The sequence below is a fragment of the Myzus persicae genome, unplaced genomic scaffold, assembly GCF_001856785.1.
Source record: "Myzus persicae strain clone G006 unplaced genomic scaffold, MPER_G0061.0, whole genome shotgun sequence".
NCBI classification, from domain to species: Eukaryota; Metazoa; Arthropoda; class Insecta; order Hemiptera; family Aphididae; genus Myzus; species Myzus persicae.
Genome location: NW_019104422.1, coordinates 543,464 through 566,595, shown reverse-complemented (window position 1 = coordinate 566,595; position 23,132 = coordinate 543,464). Strand labels below are relative to the sequence as shown.

Here is a 23,132-nt window from a genome sequence, read left to right as displayed (position 1 = left end):
TGGAATCCAATAACTATCACAAAATAATTTAACGCGATGAACTCGAGTAAAATGTTTTAATTAAAAATTAAATATATAGGTATTACATATGTATAAATATAAATTTATTGCTGGTATTAGTTGTACTTATATACCGATGAGCCTAATTGATATTTTTTTAAAACCTATTTGCGTAGTTTATGTTGGGCAGAATGTAATGTCCTCCGGAATAAGGTGTTAATATATATATTTTACAGGATTAAAATAGTTTTTATGATTATTTTTTTAATTTTTTTTAACACCATTTCATCGTTCGCAGGGACTACGGGTCCCTTTTTTGTTTACCCGTAGGTACCTGAATAAGACAAATGAATCATCGCGTTTCACGTAATACTCAACTTAGGGGCAATGTTTATAACGCCCGACCCCTGACTCATTTAATGCCGTGGTTTTTATATTTCCCTGTCAAGTTCGATGGCCAGTCGTCATCAAACCACACGCACATGGCAGTGAATCATGCTGAGCTCGCTGGCGATCCCCACCAAAACGATTTTAGACACATGAAAAATATATTCGGTTCACACGCACGCACGCACACACACACACACACACACACACACACACACACACACACACAACACACGTGCACGCACGAGCCTCTTGTGTGGAAGAAGTAACAATACCGATGCGACTGCCAAATGGCCCAGTTGCTTCCATGTGGTTTTGACTTTACGATGTACTGTCGAGCGCGCGTTCACGATTTTTGAATTCAATGTGTGATGCTTAGACCAATGTCCGGAAAATATTATTCGTTCGAATCGAAGTGATTAGTGCGGCATAGTTGTATTGTGATTTGTAATTATTCGATTTAAAACGAAAATGAACGTTAAAAGATGAAGTTGTTAATGTTGATTTTGTTCATCGCTCAAACTGTATACCAAATCAGAGGTAAACAATTTAAATAATTTAAAAACAACATTTTTTTTTATGCGAATGAGTTTAAGTTTAAATATTTGTTATGTATCATTTATAACTATTTAGGCTCAATTCGAATAAACATTACTTCGGTTTAATATCATTTTTACATTAAAAAATGTCGAAGATATACATATTTTTAAATAGTAATTACTGTATTTTTAGTGTTTACCTTATGTATTTAATATTTACCTATCCAAATTAATTGAATTCTTTAAAACATATCGTTTCATGTTTCAGCAAAATACTATTATACAATTGAAAATGTTGTAATAGTGCATAATATAGTATTCAAGTTATAACTATAGGTAATCTAATGTTCCGTTAGTTAAATTTTTAATTGATCACCTAAAAAAATTGAGAAATAGTTTTTAAAAAAAGAATAAGATTTTTTGGTTAGGTAAATTTACCGGAATAAAAATAAGCCATCAAATTGGCGTAACAACATTTCGTAGTATTTTGAAACTATTAAAACTTATACTACTTTAAAGAAGTTTTGTGAAAAGCATGAATTGTATATATTGTTTGCATTCACATGAGTTATTGGGCCTGAAGTGGGTCAAATACATTATAATAAGTTTTGAGTGGTATGAACATTTTAAGTTCAAAGTAAGCAAGAGTAAATCATTCAAAATTAGACACGAAAGTAAGATTTTTTCAATTTCTCTAATTTTAATCCAAGCTTGAAATATAAGTAGAAAACCATAATATATATATATAACTTATGTAGTTTATTAGCGAGTTGTAATGAATGGGCCATGAACATTAGCCAAACATTTGGGTTACAAAAGCCAAATATTAATTAATATTTTCTCAGTGCTTTTTCATTTTATTGTACGGATGTCACAAGTCATTAGTTTGTTACCATAATTTTTCTTTTGTAATGCTATCACACAGTTCCTAACTATCATTGAGGGTTCGTAAATGTTTAAACTTGATTTGCAATGCGGAAATAACGTATAATTGCAAACATAGTAATATTTATAATAATTGTGTCAATGGGCCACACGTCCAAACATATAGTAATTACATAATTACTTAGATTATAATATATAACTGCTTAATTACATAATTACTTATACCTACTCGAGTAATAAGATAAATAGCGTAGACAATTGTATATTTTTATAATTATTAGGAGCTCGTAACATTTTTATTTTATCTAATTAGTTGTTAATTAATTGTTTAGTTTTTAAAAATTAAAATGAATTTCACAGATTTTATGACTTTTACCATGTGTTAAATATATTTATGTTTAAATAAGTGTATCTAATTTACAAAATGAGCTAATATAGTTCCTATTTTTAATACACCAATACCTATTACAGGTAGGTATTATAGGTAACATCAGATATCACACTTTGCCTCTGTGTAAGGACGTACTATGAAGTTAGGTATACAAATTTCTATATATTGTATTTGCATTTCATACTATTATGAAGTGAAATCAAATTATTGTTTTATATTGCATTGTAAAAATTACTATTGCTTCCAGGCATCAAATTTTGATGTACTCGATGACTTTTATAGAGTATTTCCAAATTTTAATGCCGCTTAATGTGTACTACATCTTCTGAAGTTGTATGTTAATTATTTATTAAAAACGCTCCAAGTACTATAAACAATAGTTTGGTTTAAATCCCTTGGAGCCTTTAAAAGTAACCACATTGACTAACCTATAGTATCTAATGCTCTTAATATTAATATTATATTGGACACGTTGTAGTATAACACTAAAACTGTCACAAATAATGTATATATATATATATTATTATTATTTATAAGTAATTCGTCTTATAAGTTCCCCGTTAGAAATCCATATTGTTAGTACTGACTACTGACTAATGTAGGATTTTTTAAATCTAATAGTAATTTATAACAAATCATTTTAAACACGAAACACCCACTGTTGAAATTAGTAATTACAGTGCCTAATATAACTTTTAATATAGAAATATCGTGTTACAAGAAATTATAGTAGTTAATGCGCATAGTCTGTTTGATTCCCCTAAAACTACTTAGCATTAAATGGTGATTACAAACACTTTTTTTAATAGGGGTTAAGCATTAGGTATAACTTATAGTGTCTTAGTCATACAATTATTATACAATAACATTATGAAAACGGAAATAGTAATTTTGTAGAGACTCGACTTCCTGTAAAATATCGTTTTGTTAACATTATTATTTATGTAATAATCTACAAGTACATTATACAAATTTATTGATTTAAAGGAAATATAGGAAAATTAGGGTAATGATAAAAGTGTAGTTGTGGGTATCTATCTAATACTTAATATTTCTATATTAATAATAAAATAATATAAAATAGTTCTATACATATATCTGTCAAGTTAATATCTTTTGAATTAGATATTACAATGATAATATTCAATTTATATTATTGTATTTTATACATCGCTAATTCATGACGCACAATATTGAGGTTTTATAGAAATGTATAGAATTATTTGTATGAAACTATTAATTATAAAAGTATAGGGAAAACCCATCTAATAAGCATTATGCTGTTTCATTCTCGTTACTCTCTGCAGTATTTCCGAGCTTAAAATGTAATATAATTTAAAAATCAATAATTTTTAATGCCATACTCTATAATGAAATCCAATACTTATAAATTGATATTACTTAAACCAAAAACACAAGCCATTAACAATATGTGATAAATATTGACTGCACCGGGAAAATATAAAAATATAATATGTATTACAAGGTTAGGTTAGACGTGGCTTGGGGAGAGTCGATGCATAAATGCATAATCTATACTAGGTAATATAGTAATAGTAATATAATATAAAAGCTGAAGAGTTTTTATGTTTGAACGCGCTAATCTCAGAAACTACTTGACCGATTTCAATAAAAGTTATATCAATAGATTCCTTGGGTCTTGGTGGATGTTGTAAGGTTCTGTTTTCAACCTCCATAGGTTGCCGACTCACAGTTTCACACATGAATTATTTAGTTTTGGCACATGAAAATCGATTAACTTTTTTTATTTATATGATGATTTTTATTCATTAGTCACATCGGTTAAAGATAATAATTTTAAAAAAAATTACTATGGACTGTACCCCGTGCGTTGCTATGAAATATTTTTTTCAAATATTTTTTAATTTATTGTTTGTTATTCAAATATGAGCAAAAGTCAATATTCTTATGTGTGTAGAGTATAAACGCAATAACTATTTGATGGACTTTTACAAAGGTTTCAAAGGATACAAATATTGTATTTTTAGAAATATTAGAAAAGTTTAAAGAGTTGTTTGAACCACGTTCGAAAGTATACCAAGTGATCTATCGAATCTATATTACCTACGTGTATTGCCAATCTCGGACGAATTAGTTCAGAATTCGAGATACACCATCGGACCATCGGGTGATTTGCCAGTGAACTGAGGTACACTAAAACCGAGAAGCTAGATACACAGATATAGCGCCTTATTTTATTTTGTTTTTTTTTTCCTGGGCGAAGTCGGGTTTTACAGCTAGTTTAATATGAAATAAATAAAATTGGTACAGGCCATATAGTAATATTTTATAAATACAATTCATAAAGAATAAAGATAACAATATCTCTTGAAGTGGTAGGTTAAAAATATCTTGAAAATTAATATAATAATTTATTAATAATAATAATACTTGCAATCCTCCATAAATGTATTGGTAACCATGGCAACAGATTCGTGACTGCTATGATGTTTTTTACAAAGGTAAGGTTAGGTTAGAAATCGAATTACTCGTACAAGGACGGAATTTGAAATAACTGAAAATTCGATTGCGTAAGATATTGAGGTGCTCGTATTATAGAATAATAGAATACAGATGGATTACAATGAATTTAGTTTATAAATAATAATTTACCACTTTCGGATATAATGTTTAATTACAAACAAATGCGGTATAATATCTTTCAAGTTAGGCGGTGGTTGTGATGGTACTATATTATACTACTGTTATGGTGTAGTGCATCTGTTTTCACACCTATTCGCACATGTGTTTACCCCTTTGCCCTTACACCGTTCCCGTCAATATGGCTTAGGAATTTCTCCGTACAGCTTTGTGGCAAGAATCTGTATAGGAAAAATATTCTACTTAAACCTCTATTCCGGGAAAAATACAGATTATTTTGTACTTTTTTTAATTTTAATTTAATTTTTTTTGTATCAATCTCCGCTGTATCCAACAGTTTTTTTTCGCTTTTAACACCGTTTCATTCCTACACGCTTCCGATTTAAAAAGGGATTCCTGACCTCGTGACCGTCCACAGAAATGCGTTCGTTCTTTTTTTACAACAATCTATATAATACTACAGTTGCGTACCATCGCCGTTCGTGCTTCGACGTTTAAGTATAATAATATACTTCGTATAAATACTCATAGGATTTCTGTTATTGCCCATTGTTTGGTTTTTATCTATGTTCAGTGTTAGTAGTCAATACCACCAAATGTAATATCATATAGTAAAATCTATACCTATAGCCAATTTTTTCCTTAGAACAACTTACTGTGAGGGGCGAGTAGGGGCCACTTTACGATTTATATTTATTCACAAAAAATATCTTATGATAACGAACGCTCAAGTATTTATATGATATTTTCTATACCTGGCTTTCGTACGCATACACCCTAATCATATATTTATACATTTTCGATTTTCTAAATTTGGTTATCTCGGATTTGTTCTTGAAATCTAGACTCGATCATATTTTAAGGATTGTAGCTGGCTGGAGCCTGGCTATGTGCATAATTCCCATTTCGGTAAAAATCAGTCATTTGTTTATTTGTTTATTGCAGCGTTCAGATAGTATTTTTTAAATAAATTAGAATGATCAATAGTAGCCATAATATTTGTTACATTTAAGTGGGGTCAATATTTTAATGGGTTATTAAAAAAAAAATTTTTTTGTTTTAGAATTAATTTGATTTTTGATTTTTAATAGATTTTGATATTGTCATAATAATAATTACATAATATTTAAAAGATTTTTGTTTTTGTTTTTATGACGATCAGTTTGTTGTCCCCAATATTCTCTTCATAGGCCCCTCGTAGGCGTGCTTTCCTACGACGCCATTTTTAGAATTCCATCATCTATAAATATTTTGTTGGCCGGACAACAACAACTGCTAATGTTTCTTGCGCGGTGTATAAATTAGTTATTTTTTACGGTTCGATCATCAAATAACTTATCAACTGCTTATTGTCAATCATTTGTACATGTTACTGTACCTAATAATCAAAACAAGGAGGAATCGAAAACGCTTATCTATTTATTATTTTTTATTTTTTATTTATTATTTGTATATCTATTATCATTTATAATATGTTATCATTTATCATACTAGTATAAACCCCTTAATATTGATACTAACATTTTTCATTAATTTCATTAGCTTTATTTTGAATGTATCCAATTAAAGTTTTTTTTTTTTGTTTTGTTATGTTATAACAACCACATTCATAATACAATTTGTGAAGTAATATATTATATTATGTTATTTTGCACTATTGCCAATCTACTTTTTTATGTTTGAATATAATTTGTAATTCAGTTTATTTATTCATTCATAACTTTTATATCCATTTATTTTTAATTTGATTTAATATTTTGAATCGTTTTACTTATAAATTATAATATATACCTTTAGAGTTTAGATACAGACTATTGTGAAAACTATTGTTGTTCCATCGTGTTTATTAATGTCCTAGATTTTAATGGAATATTATAGTATATTACTATTATTATTATAGTACGTATCAATATGTAAAACTCGAACATTAACTGGATTATATAGAATATTATACCTATATACAAAAGTTACAGACAAGAGACTGATTTAGATACAACGGACGTTTTGGTTTCGAGGTTTTGTTTTAATTGTATAAATTATGCAAGTTGAAATTTAGAGCTCAATCCGAATCAGTTTACCTTAACGGAAACTTTTACTCGAGGGACCTGAATAATAGCGGACCAACGACGGGTGTGATACAAGACGCCAATTCCGTGAAATTCGATACGCTCGAAAGCTCTTAAACGGTAACGAGAATATTATGTTAGACACATACACTCCGGACACTTTTTTAATTGACTTTTCGATAGGCTGTGCCGTGGTGACCAAATGCGAAATCGATCTATGGTGCCGCGTTTACAAACAACGACTACCTATATTATACAAATGATTTTTTTAACTCACGATTATTTCTCAGTCGAGTTTTGTGATTTCCAAAATAATTCTATTTTTGTGTTAGTTTGAAGAATTTTTCACATTTAGTTTCATGTTAAACTTTTTAATTGTAATGAACCTAAATTTTTTTTTGGATTTTTAATAATATTAATATATATTTCTAGTTTCTACTATTTTTACTGTCTAAACTTAAATGTTTATCGGATATCACAATTACATATTAAAAGTTTGGTACCTATAGTTTAGTCTATTTTAAAATTAAAATACCTACACATTTTTTTGTTCATTTCATTAGGGAAAATATTTTCGGCAATTTATTTACTGTTAACTGGATTATACAATTCGAGCGTCGCTCTGCATTGCAACAAGCAAGTGTAGCATGGATCTGCGAACGTTCTCGGACTACTTGCGTGTAGACGGAACGAAAATAATCTACCTCGCCTGGCACACGACGATATTTTAATATTATTATTTATTGTCATAATATAGAGTTACTAGATTTTATAAACGAGACCAGTGGCCACCGTTCCGGTGTGGGCGGTGGAGGTACACAACACACTGTGCTGCGCAAAAGTACAAAACTCGGTATTAGCCATTAACGGATGACGTCTTCGTCGCATACGATTGCATACCTACCTATTACGGGTACCCGCGCGTTGAAATATACGTTTAAACTAAAAAGAAAGAAGGAAAAAAAACCACAAAAACAAACGGTCGCATTAACACTGTTCTGTATGCGCCATGTGTAGTACGTCCGAAGAATAATGCACGTCGGTAGGTGCGTATTTTAGGCGAGTGGTGCGCAGTCCATGATATCGCACTGGCCGGCGAGGTGATGAGATGATAAATTATTATTGTACGAAGAAAGAAATAATATAGTGCCGCGCATTCATTACGTGTGTTACGTGGTCGGACCGAACCGGATCCGAGAGTAGGAAAAACAATAGACGACAAATCCGGACGAGGCGGCTGCTATATATTATGGTGTTAAATTATTACAATGCTATTCGCCGTTGGCTGGCTGTCGTGCGCGCGCTCGTGTACTTGCGCCGCGTGTCTGACGACATCTGTTCGTGTCCCCGCGCACCGTTTATTGTTATATTATTATTATTATTATTATTATTATTATTGCTAGCGGCAGTCGTATTTTACTACCTACAACTTCGTGTTATATCAACGGTAGCGGCCCATCCTGATCGTATTGTGCATCTCCCGCGCGAGCCACAATGCCATCATAATATTATATTATTGTAGATATTATTGTACAACAATACACACAATATTATTATTATAATATTATATTTTGTGTCCCCGTGCGGCCTTTGAAACGCGCGTTTACTCCTAGCAGTACTATAATGGTGTCTGCTGTAACGTGTCCATGTGTGTGTGTGTGTGTGTGTGTGTGTGTGTGTGTGTGTGTGTGTGTGTGTGTGACTCATTGACTGCGTCCGTCAAAAACTCCGGTCACCCTCCGGTCTCGTCGTGTATTTTATTGCACATTCAAAATAGAATTTTCCCCCCTACCTAAACACTCGCCACCCAGGATCAACCAGGGTATTAATACGTTCGTATCGGATAGCGGCAACGGCCGTACCGCAAGAAGTTTTTATTGCCGCCTCCGATGTGGCGATGTTCATATTATAAACGCACATCGTGTTCGTCCCGGTACAAAACCCTCCTATGCTACGCGCGAAACGTACCACACAAATCACACTACACCCGAAACAACCCTCGCTGATATTATTAAACTGAGCTTTAACATTATATATTGTGTGTGCAGTGTGGGTTCGTGGGTGGGTGTGCGGTGTGCCCACGGGATAGACGAACTTCCGAACGGAAACACAAGTACACGACGATTGAACGGTATATAATCACTGGCTTTTTATTACACAGCATATATAATACATATTTATGTGTTTTTATTTCACAAAGTCTTACGCTCCCCGATTCACTGGGTTGACACTTTTCATCGTAATTGGTCGTAATAGTGTTATACGCTGAACACGAGGGGGTGGGTGAAAAAATTCAAAATTAAAGTCACGTTAGATCGTGTCCAACTATACAACACGTCGTCGCATCTTCGTAACCATGTGCGACGATGAGATATTAATTATTAAGGACGCCACACTCGCCACGTAATATGTACACTGAATAGAGAATGTATTAAAGTTTGAACCCTATACATCGTTGTCGAAGGTTAAGACCCACTGTCTTATGGGTAAAATTATATTTTGATTTTATTCTCACACATGACCTTATGGGTAAAATTATATTTCGATTTTATTCTCACACATGACACATCATATTATTATTTATTATTATGGCCTATGAGTCTTACCTATGAAATTTGTTATTTGTGGTGTAGAAAATCGAGTATTTTGGCACTTTGTTTGTATATAATAATTTATTTTATTTTATTATTATTTCATACCCCTATCACTACCTTAACAAAATGTTCTTGTGACTACTAGATAATTATCGGAATTCTCTTGTTGCAACAATTTATTTTTCTTACCTTTTTTTAACCCAAGTCGTCTGTTACTGGTTTATTTGGAGGAACTATAATTATTGTAGTATTGAATTTTTAATTTACTAGGGATTTCTTAAACATTTAGTATGCATCAAAATCATAAAAAAATAAATAGATGGTAGATGTATAAAATAATAAAAAACAACAAAAATATACTTATCTTTATAAGCTTGCCAGCGTATTCAATTGTAATCCATCAAAATTAATTAATTAATAAATGTATTTGTCATACATAAAAAAAATAGTTTAAAAACAATTATCAGACTTTAGTTTTTCGTTACAAATTATAATTAAATTAAGTAGGTAATTCATTAGGTACTTATTATAAAATAAAAAATTATAGTAATAAATTAAATATTTCATAGGCACCTAAGTATAGAACCTATATGAGATGTAAAAATATATTTTCTGGATTAAGAAAACCCAAAACTTCTATGTGACATTATCTACATAAATCCATTAACAATCAAAAATTATTTTCAAACATTTATAACCACTGCTGAATTACAGGTATACTTTGCATACTAGGTACCTGAACTGAAAATGGGGGCAATTATTGTGCAAATATGTGATTATGTGTAACCTTTTTTTAGATGATAAATTCGAGAGGCAACAAGGTGAAAATTTTAGCGACCACTGTAATTTTTGTTAACTATATATTTTAAAATAATTAACAAGCAATATAATTGTACATTAAATATATGAATCATTAGTAATTATTTTATAATTATTGCTAAATCATAATACAAAAAATATATTCAGTTTATAATCAAGAAAGATGAAAATATATCGGTACTGTATATAGAACATGGGTAATAATATGTATACCAATTCTAATTATTGTCTAGTAAAAAACATTATAGAGGTTGTGTAAAAGTGGTAAAACCATTATAAAAACTCTGTTAAATGAATTATTTTATATGTTGAGTTGAGTTAATTGTGACAATTGTGGATTGTTCAAGGTAAATGAATACTGCAGACAATATTCGAATTCTATTAGTAAGTTTGCCAGTTTGGTTTAACCTATCCCAAGGTGATCAAAGCTGGACGAATAGTGACCATCGTACTTAGAGCATCTGATGTATCTTTCCCAGATTACAAGAAATTAATTTTCAGATTATTTGAATATCTAAATTGTATTATTTTGTTAATTTTTATCATCATGTGGTTCAATTTGATAAGTCTTAACTTTTTATGTTCCAAATTCTCCAGAATCCAACAAAAAAAAATATGAAAATGTGCAGGTTGAAATATCTTTATATCTACTAATATTAGGTATTTTATATTTTATGAGGTACAACATATTTGTATAAAATTTAATATTTTGTTTTAAGTCTTTAGAGTTGATTATTGTTTAATTTATCTTAGTACATATTACTAAATATTTATTGTCAATTAAACATTTATAGTGGGATTGCCAAATTTCTTACATAATATTATTCGTTTAATTTTATCCTGAGGCTAAACAACTTTATTTTATAGTTCAAAAGATAACAAAATCAAGAAAAGAAAATGTTTAAATTCTACATTTTGTACTTGATAATACTCGCTTTAAGCAAATTAAATCGTCAGTAAAGCCTTTGATAAAATTAAAAGAAACATAATTTTATCTTGCAATGTAAAAATAAATCAAATTTAAAGCAGTTTATCAAAACATGTTGTTTTGAATTATTATAAATTGATAGAACCGTCAACCGTGTAAACATAGTTTTGTATTTTTGTATATGAATCTATTTTTTAATATAGAAATTATTATAGTTAATAATTTAGTATTATATGGCATGTATTTATTAACTTAGGTTCACTTAAAAAACGTCCATGACAATCATTTAAATGATAGCAATGGCGGTAGATACCTAATCACGAAACAATAATTTAGATACAAACATTCAAAATTTCAAAATGTAACCATACACAAAATTATTTTTAAACTTTTGCATGAATTAGTATTATTATTTTTATCATTTTTATTATTATCTTGACCTTGGATCTATAAAGTTTTTTTTTTAATATGCATGGAAAATTGTCTATAAATAAAATTTGTTGGCATCATTGGAAGGGATTTAATTTTATGTGATATTGTACAATGCCATTATAAATTGTTACGTATTTATAATATTTATTTAAAATAAAATTGACCATTAGGCACATAATATTATGTATCCACATATCAAAATTGTACAATAAAATTAAATCATTTTTCCAAATTTATTAAAAAATGTTTAGACATACTTTAACTTTTCATCAAAGAATATCACTCCCATTAAAATGTTGTTGAGAAAAATGTTTGTGTTTTATTTTATTAATGGTGATTTGGAATTTTAAAATAATATTAATTCATTATACTGTTAATCACATGCAAATTACAATTAGTATGTGATTGTTTTACAAATGAATAAAGTTTTGATGTGAAAGAAACAACAATTTCGAAAATATGACCCATTGAAGTAGATAATATACCTGACTAAAATTGTTTGATTTTGATTGTTGAGATTATTGAATGGCAAATTACAATACAACATAATTTAATGTATTTATACACGGTGAACGGAAACTAAATAGTATTCATTTTAAAATGTGTCTAAAATCTAAATGTTAGATAAAAATTTTAAAACATTAAAACTTTAAAATTAAACGTCTTTTAAAATCCAATTCTTCGAGACAGTTGGATAATTTTTATAACAAATTTAAATCCCTTTAGGTAAACTATTACTATTTGAATTTTAAATGAAATAAGGAGTTTAAAGAAATATATAATAATGAACTAAATTCTTCCATGAATGTATTCATTTTTTAAGTTTTTTTATTTTAATATCTTGTGAAAATTAAAACAATTCATCGTTCCATTGTCGTTCCGCATCGTTAAAGTGAAATTGCAAAACTTTTATTTATATTATACGTGTATTTAAAGAAATAAAAAGTTTTAGTATTTTTGTAGCAAATATAATTATTTCTTTGATTAGATTATGAACAATGAACTTGCTAAAAATTAAATATTTATTATATTGTTCAAATTGAATTTTCTGTTATGCATTTATCAAGTACTGTTGAACAATTATAATTTTTTGAGTATAACCGTTCATTTAAATTCATTTTTGTCTTGTTGTGTACGATATTTTTGTGGTAGAAATTACAATTTTTTTCTATGGTTTACCTATAATAGCTTTTGTGTTTGTACCTACCTGTAATTCTGTAAACACACATTGAATATGGTAATTTGCATATTACTATATTAGTGGTAATGTGGGACCTTGTTAGCAAGCATAGTGATAAATGCGATCTCATATTTTCAGATAATGATAAATGCCTTTTACACAACGCCGCTTGTCTATTATAACTGTTAAATTAGTTAGTCTGGGTGGACTGGGCGCTGTTCTATTTAATAGATAGCGGGCAGTTAAATTAAATGGTTGCTCGCCCGGACCTTAATAAGAGGTTTTTGGAATTATTACTGGCAGACCCGCATGCCCCCACCATCTGTTATCGCCCTACACTGTACAGGTGGTGTGGTAGTTTTATTTAAAACTACTGTTGTTTACAAAAATACACCCTCGGGTATTGGCCGTCCTATTGTTATTACTCTATGTAACGTTTCGATATGTGCTTGTAGATTTTAAGGATATAATTTTGAAAATTTAAATTTAACCCCCAGGGGAATCTTGCTCGACGATATGACACGTGAACTAAAATTGAAAGAAAATTGTACGTTGTAACTGCGTGCATGTTTGATTGAATGACGTACAATCATGTACAGTTTTCATAATGTAAGTCCAGTTTACAGAATTACCTCTCTGTATAAGTTGTCACCCACCGTGTGCCTGCAAATCGCGAGTATTAATGTGTAGGTATTTAAATAATACATAAATATATTATACATTAATTCCATATCTTAACTCTTATGAACTCGTATAAACAATAAATATTGGTGGTAAGTGTGAATATATTTTAAAAAAAGGGTCATAAATAATTTGTTTGCAAGTCAGTATAGTGTGATTTTAATAATGCTTGAAGTTCATAAAAGTAAAAATAAGAAGACTTAATGTAGAGCTTATTGCAAATATAACAACATAGTTAGATGAGAAAAAAGGGAAAATTGAAATAAAATGTATTTTTAAACTAATGATGTTCTCTAAATGTTCTTTAACATTTCCTCAATTGTCTTCGTGTACTCGGTGATATATTTTTATAATCATATACAATATACATGTATATCTATTTATTCAAAATAAGACGTGATTTTATGTTATTCTCGGAAGTAAGACTTGATGTACCTTGAGTGTCTTCTAAAAGCATTCCATACCGCTTTAATTCACCACGTTTCCCGAGATGCAACTAATGGTAGCAGATTTAACACACTCATACATTTTGATAGGCCTCAAAAAGCAGAAGGTGGCAGATGCCTGAATGGTGGATGGGGGATGGGGTCAAAAAACGACTACTTTTGACATGCACTATTTTTACGGTCCTTATCAATCTTATGTTTTAGAGCATGTGAGCCGGTGGTTTACCGTATGCGCCATTATTACTTTTAAAAGTAATTAAAGCCCGCCGGGTGAGAGTCTCCTTGATGGATTGCCCGTCGGCAGATGGTCACCAATTTACGAGACACGTTTCCCTATTATCTGTGACCACAACCGAAACGGTTTATAAACAATTAAAAAAAAAAGTATATATATTTTATAATATAATAATATGTTACATTAAAAAAAAACCAAACAAACAAAATTATCGACATAATTTGTTGTGGGTTATTTTTTCCATTCACGTTGGATGTATTCAATTTCACGGCGCATCTAAACTCTTCACGGCCGGCTTACGCGTGGCTAAACACTGACTCCCATCACCGTCGGTGTGCCGCAATCGATATAAAACGGTTTGAAATTTTTATGAAGACGAAAGATAAAAAACCTATCCACAAAGTCGATGGAATGACTAGTGATGTGTTGGGACGTGATGTCGTACGCGAGAGAAATTTTGATATGAGCAATTTCAGAAACAAATAAACGCACGTAAGCACTGATTATATAGTTTTCTTCACGCTTTAAACGAAAAATAAATTAATAGGTACTCTCTTAAACATATTATATTCTAGCAGCAGATTTAAATCAGACGTTTTATTTTTCGAAATATGTTATTTATTATTTATTTTTTTATTATATCAAATCTGGAATATAATAGTTTTACTATATTATTTTATGATTTCAAGTTTGTTACATAAATTGTTTAATTTTATCTTCATTTTGTGTAATTATTACTTAGTTACCTACATTATATTATATCATAACATATATTTTGAGAAAAACAAGCTTGCCATCGGAAAGTTGAATAAAATATATTACTTTGTTAGTAAACACCAGTTGGTTATTCATTTGAGACCATTTTCAGACTAAGTCTAAATAAATTATTGATCATTGATTTCAAACAAATTAATAACGCTACTCGCAGTGTTTCTAAAACAAAAGTGATGTTTTTAGGTAAGAAAGTATGTATTTTTATTTTCATGCACAATTTATTTAGTTTTTAAAATCTTTATTTCGTTTTCTTGTATTTAACAAATTATGAATAAACTATGATGGTCTAATTTAAGTTACTATTTTAGACTACTTGTTGTTGAGTTATGGAGAGGTAAAGTTTTTAGGGGTTTGCATCCCTTCTAAACACAAACAAATATTCAATGTCTCATAAAATAGTACAACTATGAAAATGTAGATCGTTCTTCATATAATAAATTTATATTTCATGTTATGTGAATAAATACATGAACCAAATGGAACCTCCTTAAACAAAATGAAAAACTCACATTCATTCGTAGACGCTAGGTTATGGTATGTTTATGTAGGGGTTGAATGTTTGGGAAAATCGGATTTCATTTAAGATGAACTCATTATATATTTATATCTAAAACAATTTAGAAATACAAATGTTAATTTACTAATTATAATTATCATAATACTAATGGGAATAAAGACTGTTGAGTTAATTAACTGTACCAAATTAAATTGAAATTTGTTACGTTGAACATAATATTAAAATGATGCAGTCGTTCAATGTTGTGTTTTTACTTTTTACTACCTATACCTATTATTTTTTATACACATTATAATATCATTATCACATTAACTATATATTAATACTGGTCGCTGGAACATAAAATTAAACTGATTTAAATTCATGGAATTTATAATTAAATATTTTATTTATTATTAGTGGAATCGAAAATGTACATACATTATACAGCTCATAAGAAATTGAAAATTGTTATTAAAATAGGATTTATCAGTTTACCCAAATTGTACTATTTTTTTTCTTAAAATACTTGGTATAGGCTGCACGCCTGTTTGTAATTTTGGAAGTTAATATAAAAATATAAAATATTTTATACGTTAGAAAACATTTTTTGAGACTATTATGATTGGTGAAGGTGTAACAACAATTTAAAAGTACCTATAGATAAAATGCATACCTACATTAAATATAACTTTTACATTATGAAAATTAGATTTTTTGATAATAATCTTATGAAATAGTAAATAAATATTAGTCTTGTATTTCGTTTTAGTCTTATTATTTAATATTAAAAAAAAAACCGGTAATAGTCACGTACGAAAGCTTTAAAATTGTTGAATTCGAAATAATTCAATTTTTGAAACACTTATTATTTATATTAATTATTTTGGATATGGAATATTTACGATAATGAGTTATGCTTTGTTTTTACTTACTATCTAATATCGACCATCTTATTGTATATTGTAAATAAAAAGATTTAACATAAACCAGTTACAATAGTAGTGTCAACAATAACTGAATTTAAAATGTATTTATACAATGAGTTTGTTTGTTTTATCAATTGTAATATAAATATCATGGGAATCATTTAATAATATGTTTTTGAAAGTCGTAGGTTGTTCAAAAACAATGGAATTAAAAGTGGTTTTTGGTAGACTAAATTATGTCTGAAGAGGAAAAAACGAAATTCTACGTAGTCTTGTGTATATACAGTGTAAACAATAATGTCACAATAAAAAAAAAACAACATAATATGAAAAACACGTATTTTTTATGTCATCCCTTTGAAGTCAGTGGAGAGGTTTTGCCTAAAGCGCAATATGTTTGGTGTTAAAATGCACACTTGCAGTTTTGTTTCTCAGAACAAAGTCCAACTACTAACAATCCCAATTAATTAGTTTTTTTTAGGTAATTAAGATTTTTTTACTTTAAAATTCACCAATTCGAAATAATTGTTGGACAACAAACAATTTATATTCATGAATATTCATGAACCCAAATACTATTTCATTGAATACGCGTATTATTTATTGAACATTATCATTTATATCATCGATTTACAACGATATTGTAAATCCATTATCAATATACATAATACATATGCGATGTAAGTGTGGACACGGGCTTAAGGTCCCAGCCAAATTAGCCGGTTGCACGTTATTTAGCGACCGCCCGCTAGAGAGCTCATAATATCAGAGGTTTGGCAAGATTGATGATGTCCCAGATGATCATCGTTTCCTTGTTAATGCCTTTGGCCTCATATAGCAAAAATATGAATGAAAGAGACAACGAGAGAGAGAGAGAGAGAGAGAGAGAGAGAAGAAACCTTCTCAGCCCTCGTCACCAAGTTGTGTCAGGCGGAGAGTAGAAAAACCACCAACACCCGTTACTTAACGGATTATGATATTACCCCGAACATGCAGCCCACATCTATACTTGGCACATGGCAGAATATAAAACAGAAAAATACATTTTTAAAACTTATCGTTTTATTTGTTGTGTGAAAACTATCTTTATGTAATGTAACGAAGATTTGTGTTGCTTTAATTTAATTTGTTTCTAATTTAGTTGCAGGTAGTGTAATAAAAAAAAAAGTCGATGAACAATTGAAAACGTATTTTGAAAATGCGCCGCAAAATGTGTTCGCGTCCTCAGGCCAAAACGTCTTATTGCCGTGCCGGGTGAGGCATTTAAACGATAAAGTGGTAAGTGCACTTGATGTATCGTATAACATATAATATAGCTATTAGCTACAATACATAATGCATAAAAATTGTTGATGTCTTTTTAAAGTGCAGTTATAGCTGGATGACTGTTCTTGAAATTCTAGCGATTTATTAAATAGAACAAATTCGCTACGCGATTTTTAATAAATAAACCGTACAGTTGTATATTAGTTAAAAGAATAATAATAGTCAAAGAGAATCATTGACATAGACTTCATATAATATTATGTATTATTGCATGGACGCATGGTACTACGTTTAAATCATTTCAACATTGTTGATTTATTACAAAACTTTATAGTTAAGAGTATGTTTTATTTGATTTATTGAGACAGTTGTTATTATTATTGACATAGTTTGATAATTTTACCACTTGCTTTTTTACGAAAAAAAGCCACAACATCTAGGCCATTCATTGGTTGTCAAAAAATAAAATAAAAATATTATTACCATTAAGATGATACATTTAAGATGTGTACAGACTAATTTGTACATTTTCAAGTATCTATCAAATATTCAAATACAAACAATAATATCTATAAAAAATTAAAGTACCTACCTAAAATTCCAATTTCAATAGATTTATTGTGATTGATTTTTACTTAGTTGTATAGAGAGCGTTCTTAATTTAGTCAATATATATATTCATTTTATTATTTTCATACATATTTAAAACACACATATACAAAATGTATACATGCATAAATATATATTTATAGTTATGATTGAATATACCTTATAAGTATAATAATATTCGTAGATGGCTGTAAATAATGATGACATGACGTATCTTCTAGACTCTCGTGAAGAAATGCTCGTGACATTTTAGTTTGAACATCGAAGAGTATAAGTATACTGAACATTTAGAATAGGTCACTTTTTCTATGAAATATTTACAGATTATATCGTATTGTGCATACTTATACTGGCGACCATTAAGACCTAAACAATGTACTGTATATACATTAGTACATTTCTAATGGTTGAAAACAATTATTGTACTCTAGTAGTGTTTAAAAGGGTTTTCTGATTTCAAGTGATTTGAAGTGAACTCTTGCTAGAAGAATGGCATAAAATAAAGTGGATAGATACCCATCTAATAAGATAAATACTAAATAGTCTATAATACCTGCTTTTGGTTTTGGATGTCACTGGGTCTCTTTCTCTGAACTTTTCAAGACTTCAAGTGATTTTGTCCTCGGTATTCATATTGAAATGTACCATATTCTATTTGCAATCATAGGCTTAATTGCTATTTGAAAAATAAGTGCTTCTATACTTTAATGTGTTGATAAATATATTTTTCAAATGTTTGTTTATATACCTATTAAAATTGTATTTTTTCTTCAAAAGTAATAAAATAATTTCTAAAAACATTTAATCTTAGCTTACTGTAAGTTGATAATGTTGGGTTTAAAGACAAATACATAATATCTAGATCAATATAATGTAGTTTGGCACTTCTATGCTTAAAAATATGTCAATATAAATATAATTTTATAAATATTTGTCAATTTAATATGCCGAAGTGTATTATAACTGTATTATTAAAGCGCCCAATGCCAAAGTTATATTGTTCATATAAATACATTAAATAATAATAATAATTCTGTTCTGTAGAATCAACTAAAGTTGATTTTTATTTTTTTCTTATTTTATAGAGGGTAATATTCTACAGACTTTGAACTCTGATTTCCGATATTTTAATCTGAAACATTCTAACATGTAATTAAGAATAAAATAACTAAATTTTTTTACAAAATTATTATATACTATTATCTGAAATAAAATTAAAAAAATAATTCTATAAGGAATAACATTTTTTCTGTGAAGTCATTTTTTATATGATATACCACACACTGTATTAGCTTTTTCCTCCCCCTAAATAGGTATTGTACAGTAGATTAGTGGAAAATTATTGTGAGTGAGGTAGCAGCTAAAATATAAAATATGATTTTAAAATTCTATAAAATTGTGGACAATTTAAAAAAAAGACATCGGCCTCTTTATTAATTATTTAATTATTTTTTAAGAATTCATTAATAAAAGCAATAATGTAAAAATACATTTTTTATTCATGAATTACATTCAAAATGTATACTGTTCACCATTACAAACCTTTTTAGTATACATAATTTATATTTTAAGATGCACTTTAGGATAAGTTCATAGTGGTGAGAGTTCAGAATTCGGTAAAATCAAAGGAATAGGAAATTATTCAATGATTGAAATATGTATCTTTAATTAATATTATAAATGATAATTAGGCACCTTCCATAAAGTTTTAACCATAATATTTTATCTCTGGTTGATATTTGAATATTTAATACATAATAATATATTAAAATATTTAATAGATTATGTTAATTATTTTGAATTCAAAATGAATCATTCGTTAAAAATAAACATTAATAATAATGCTTAAAGTATCTTCATACAAGAAAGAAATATTTATTTATGACATGTCCCCAAGCCCGAATTAAGACCTTGATTTTGGGTACCCATCAATGAAGAAAACAAAGTTCAGTCCTATTCGTATCACTGTTTTGAACATTATAATATTGGAAACATTAATTAACAGGCATAACTTAATAATATTATTCATTGTTAAAAAATAATATAAGCAGTGCTGGATCTTAAACTCTGAGGGGAGGGGGCTGCTTCAAAAGACTATTTTGGGGCCTCTTCAAGAGCACTATCTACTTACCTACCTACTTATTTTTATTAAAAACATAAAATATTTGATTTTTTTTAGTGAAAATAAAATCCCAATATGAGTAACCCCATAGTAACCCTATATGGGTTAAAAACGAAGCTATAAACACTTTCCGAGGCTCAAGGAATATGCGTGCATAATTTGGTGGTAATTGGTTCAGTTGTTTCTAAGTCTATAGGTCCCATACAAACATACATTAGTTTATTAACTTACACATTTATAAAATTAAAATAAATCTTTAGCTTTCAAAATAGTCCATATACTATTATTATAGTTAGAATACATTATATAGTTAACTGAACGCGGTATTACACATCTATAACTGACTATAAGTATATAACACTATTATAGTTCATACTATGTTATTATCAGTGGTGCTAGAGGAGCTGATGAGAGTGTATTCAAAGTTGTTTTAAATGTCCAAGATGTAATATAAGCACTGTTTGCACCGGTGGTTTATCCGATGGTACTGAAAATTAGTAGCCATAATTGATTAATGAATTAGTATATACCTACCTACATTATATGTGAGATTAATTAATAATGATATTAATTTCATTACATTTTAAGTAAAAATATTACCTTTTTAAAATAATATAATTTAATAGTTTGAATACGTTGTTATTGTTTTAATACTGAAGTACATATTAGTTACCCAAAATACAAGTTGAAATTTGTAGGTGATTCCACCCCCAACACCTCTAATGACGCAATTGGTGTTGGGATACATTTATTACTTTTTTAATAGTATAAAATTTTAAATATTTATATAACATGTTTATTTATATATATATTATACATAAATCATAATTTTGACAAAATTACTAAAGTGATATCAATGACAAAAATATTCGATCATTGTTGTTGTTTTAGTCGGTACTCGTTATCTTCAGGGAAAGAATAGGTTAATCAATATTCTAAAAAGAGACAATAGTCTTTAACAGTCTAAAACGACATGTCGTTTTTTTACCATTCATGGTAAATTAATGGTACCTATCAATAGTCAGGACTTACATACTAGTTTCATACGAATATAATATAGTATTGTGATTTTTTTTTTTAGCTTGTCTTAAAATGTGATATTTTTCCACTGTAAAAACTACAAATGACCACTTAATACAATTTAAAGCCGGACACTCTATGAGTCTTTTACATACGTGGGCTCTCCCTTAATCCAATCCTGTATGCCATTGGCTTAAATTTTGATTGATGATACTATTATACATACTTAATTTATACAAATTGTAAGTATCCTGTGATATTTAATATATTTTCTATATACATAAGATAAATAATTAGATTTTAATTACCTATTTCATCATATTAAATAAATAATTTGTTAGTTACATAAAAAAAAAATGGTGGGAAAAATATCCTGGTGGATGGTCAATTATGATGTAATAAATGTATCTTTAATTGGGTATTTAATTTAAACTCACTTTTGTTTTATATTAAATGTTAATGATATATGGAAAAATGTGAAAAGAAAAGGTCAATATTTTGATTAGATGCATAACTGACAACCTGCTACTATTATAGTACATTTAGAATCAAACTATCTCTGTGAAGAACATTATATATTTTCAAAAAATGGTGAGGAAAATGTATTTACAAAAATATGTGTGCAATTCCATGCAATGCGATCAAAGAAAATATATCCTTTGATGTCAAATATTTCGTCAGTAAATGCAACAATAAGTGTTGTAAGAGTTTTATAAAAAATATTTATATTTATATTGTCATGTAAATATTATGTACATAAATACATAATAATTAAGGGAGCTAGTATACGTAGCTGTTTTATGTTAAAGTTGAATATATAATTATATATATATACACACACACACTATTGTGTTAGTATGCGACAAACATAATATTATATACTTATTAGTTATTTCGATACAATGAGTCGATTATTTTATATATATTGTTAATTTATGAACTAAGTTTGAAAATGTATTATTTTATTGTTATTGATGGATAGTAGGTATTTATTTCTCATATTAAAAATTTATCCTCTCAGTTTTTTAAAATATAGAAAAACATTTATAAAAAATATGAACATACCTAACGCTGAATTGTGTTAATATTTAATTATTGTTTTAAATAAATAAATTCGAAAGGTAATTATATGTAGTTATTATATTATGGTATAACGAGACATAGTTGGTACAAAGTAGTATCAATACTATTCAATACTATGATATTTTCTCCCACTATCTAGGTAAGCTTATTACTTTATTAATTTGTTTTCAACAAATCCAAAAGTACTAAAACAATCGGCGCATACAAATATATAATATATAACTATATATAATAGATCATTGTAATCATAAATTTGATAAACACCATTTTATAAAATGAAATACAGTTAGGTACCTGCCTACAATATAAAAAATAAACTCTTGGACGATTCGTTTCTCAATAAAGTAGGTATATCCACACATTTCTATAGTATTTTAGTTACCTACATAAATATATACACGGAGAAGTGGAAAGCTATAAAGTTTTTGTTCTGATGGAGTTTGAGTACTATTTCTTTTATGTATATAAATATATATTTTATTGGTTCAACTTACATTATATATTTCAAAATATATCGAACAAATGATAAACTTTAGTAGAAAAGAGGATCATTGTATGGAAAAAAATATAGCTTATATATCATGATAGGTTGGCTTCAACTTACCCTAAAACAATATATTAATGTTTT

At 28.4% G+C, this 23,132-nt stretch overlaps 1 protein-coding gene across 1 annotated transcript in view; it reads left to right on the top strand.

The window, feature by feature from the left end:
• Nucleotides 1-639: 639 nt before the first annotated feature.
• LOC111042061 (lachesin-like) overlaps nt 640-23,132 on the top strand; it is a 74,468-nt gene continuing 51,975 nt past the window's right edge. Inside the window, exons 1-2 of the mRNA XM_022326551.1 lie at nt 640-927; nt 17,546-17,682. Of these exons, the coding sequence (XP_022182243.1) occupies nt 873-927; nt 17,546-17,682 (192 nt within the window). The 5' untranslated portion in view covers nt 640-872. The remainder of the gene's footprint in view (nt 928-17,545; nt 17,683-23,132) is intronic.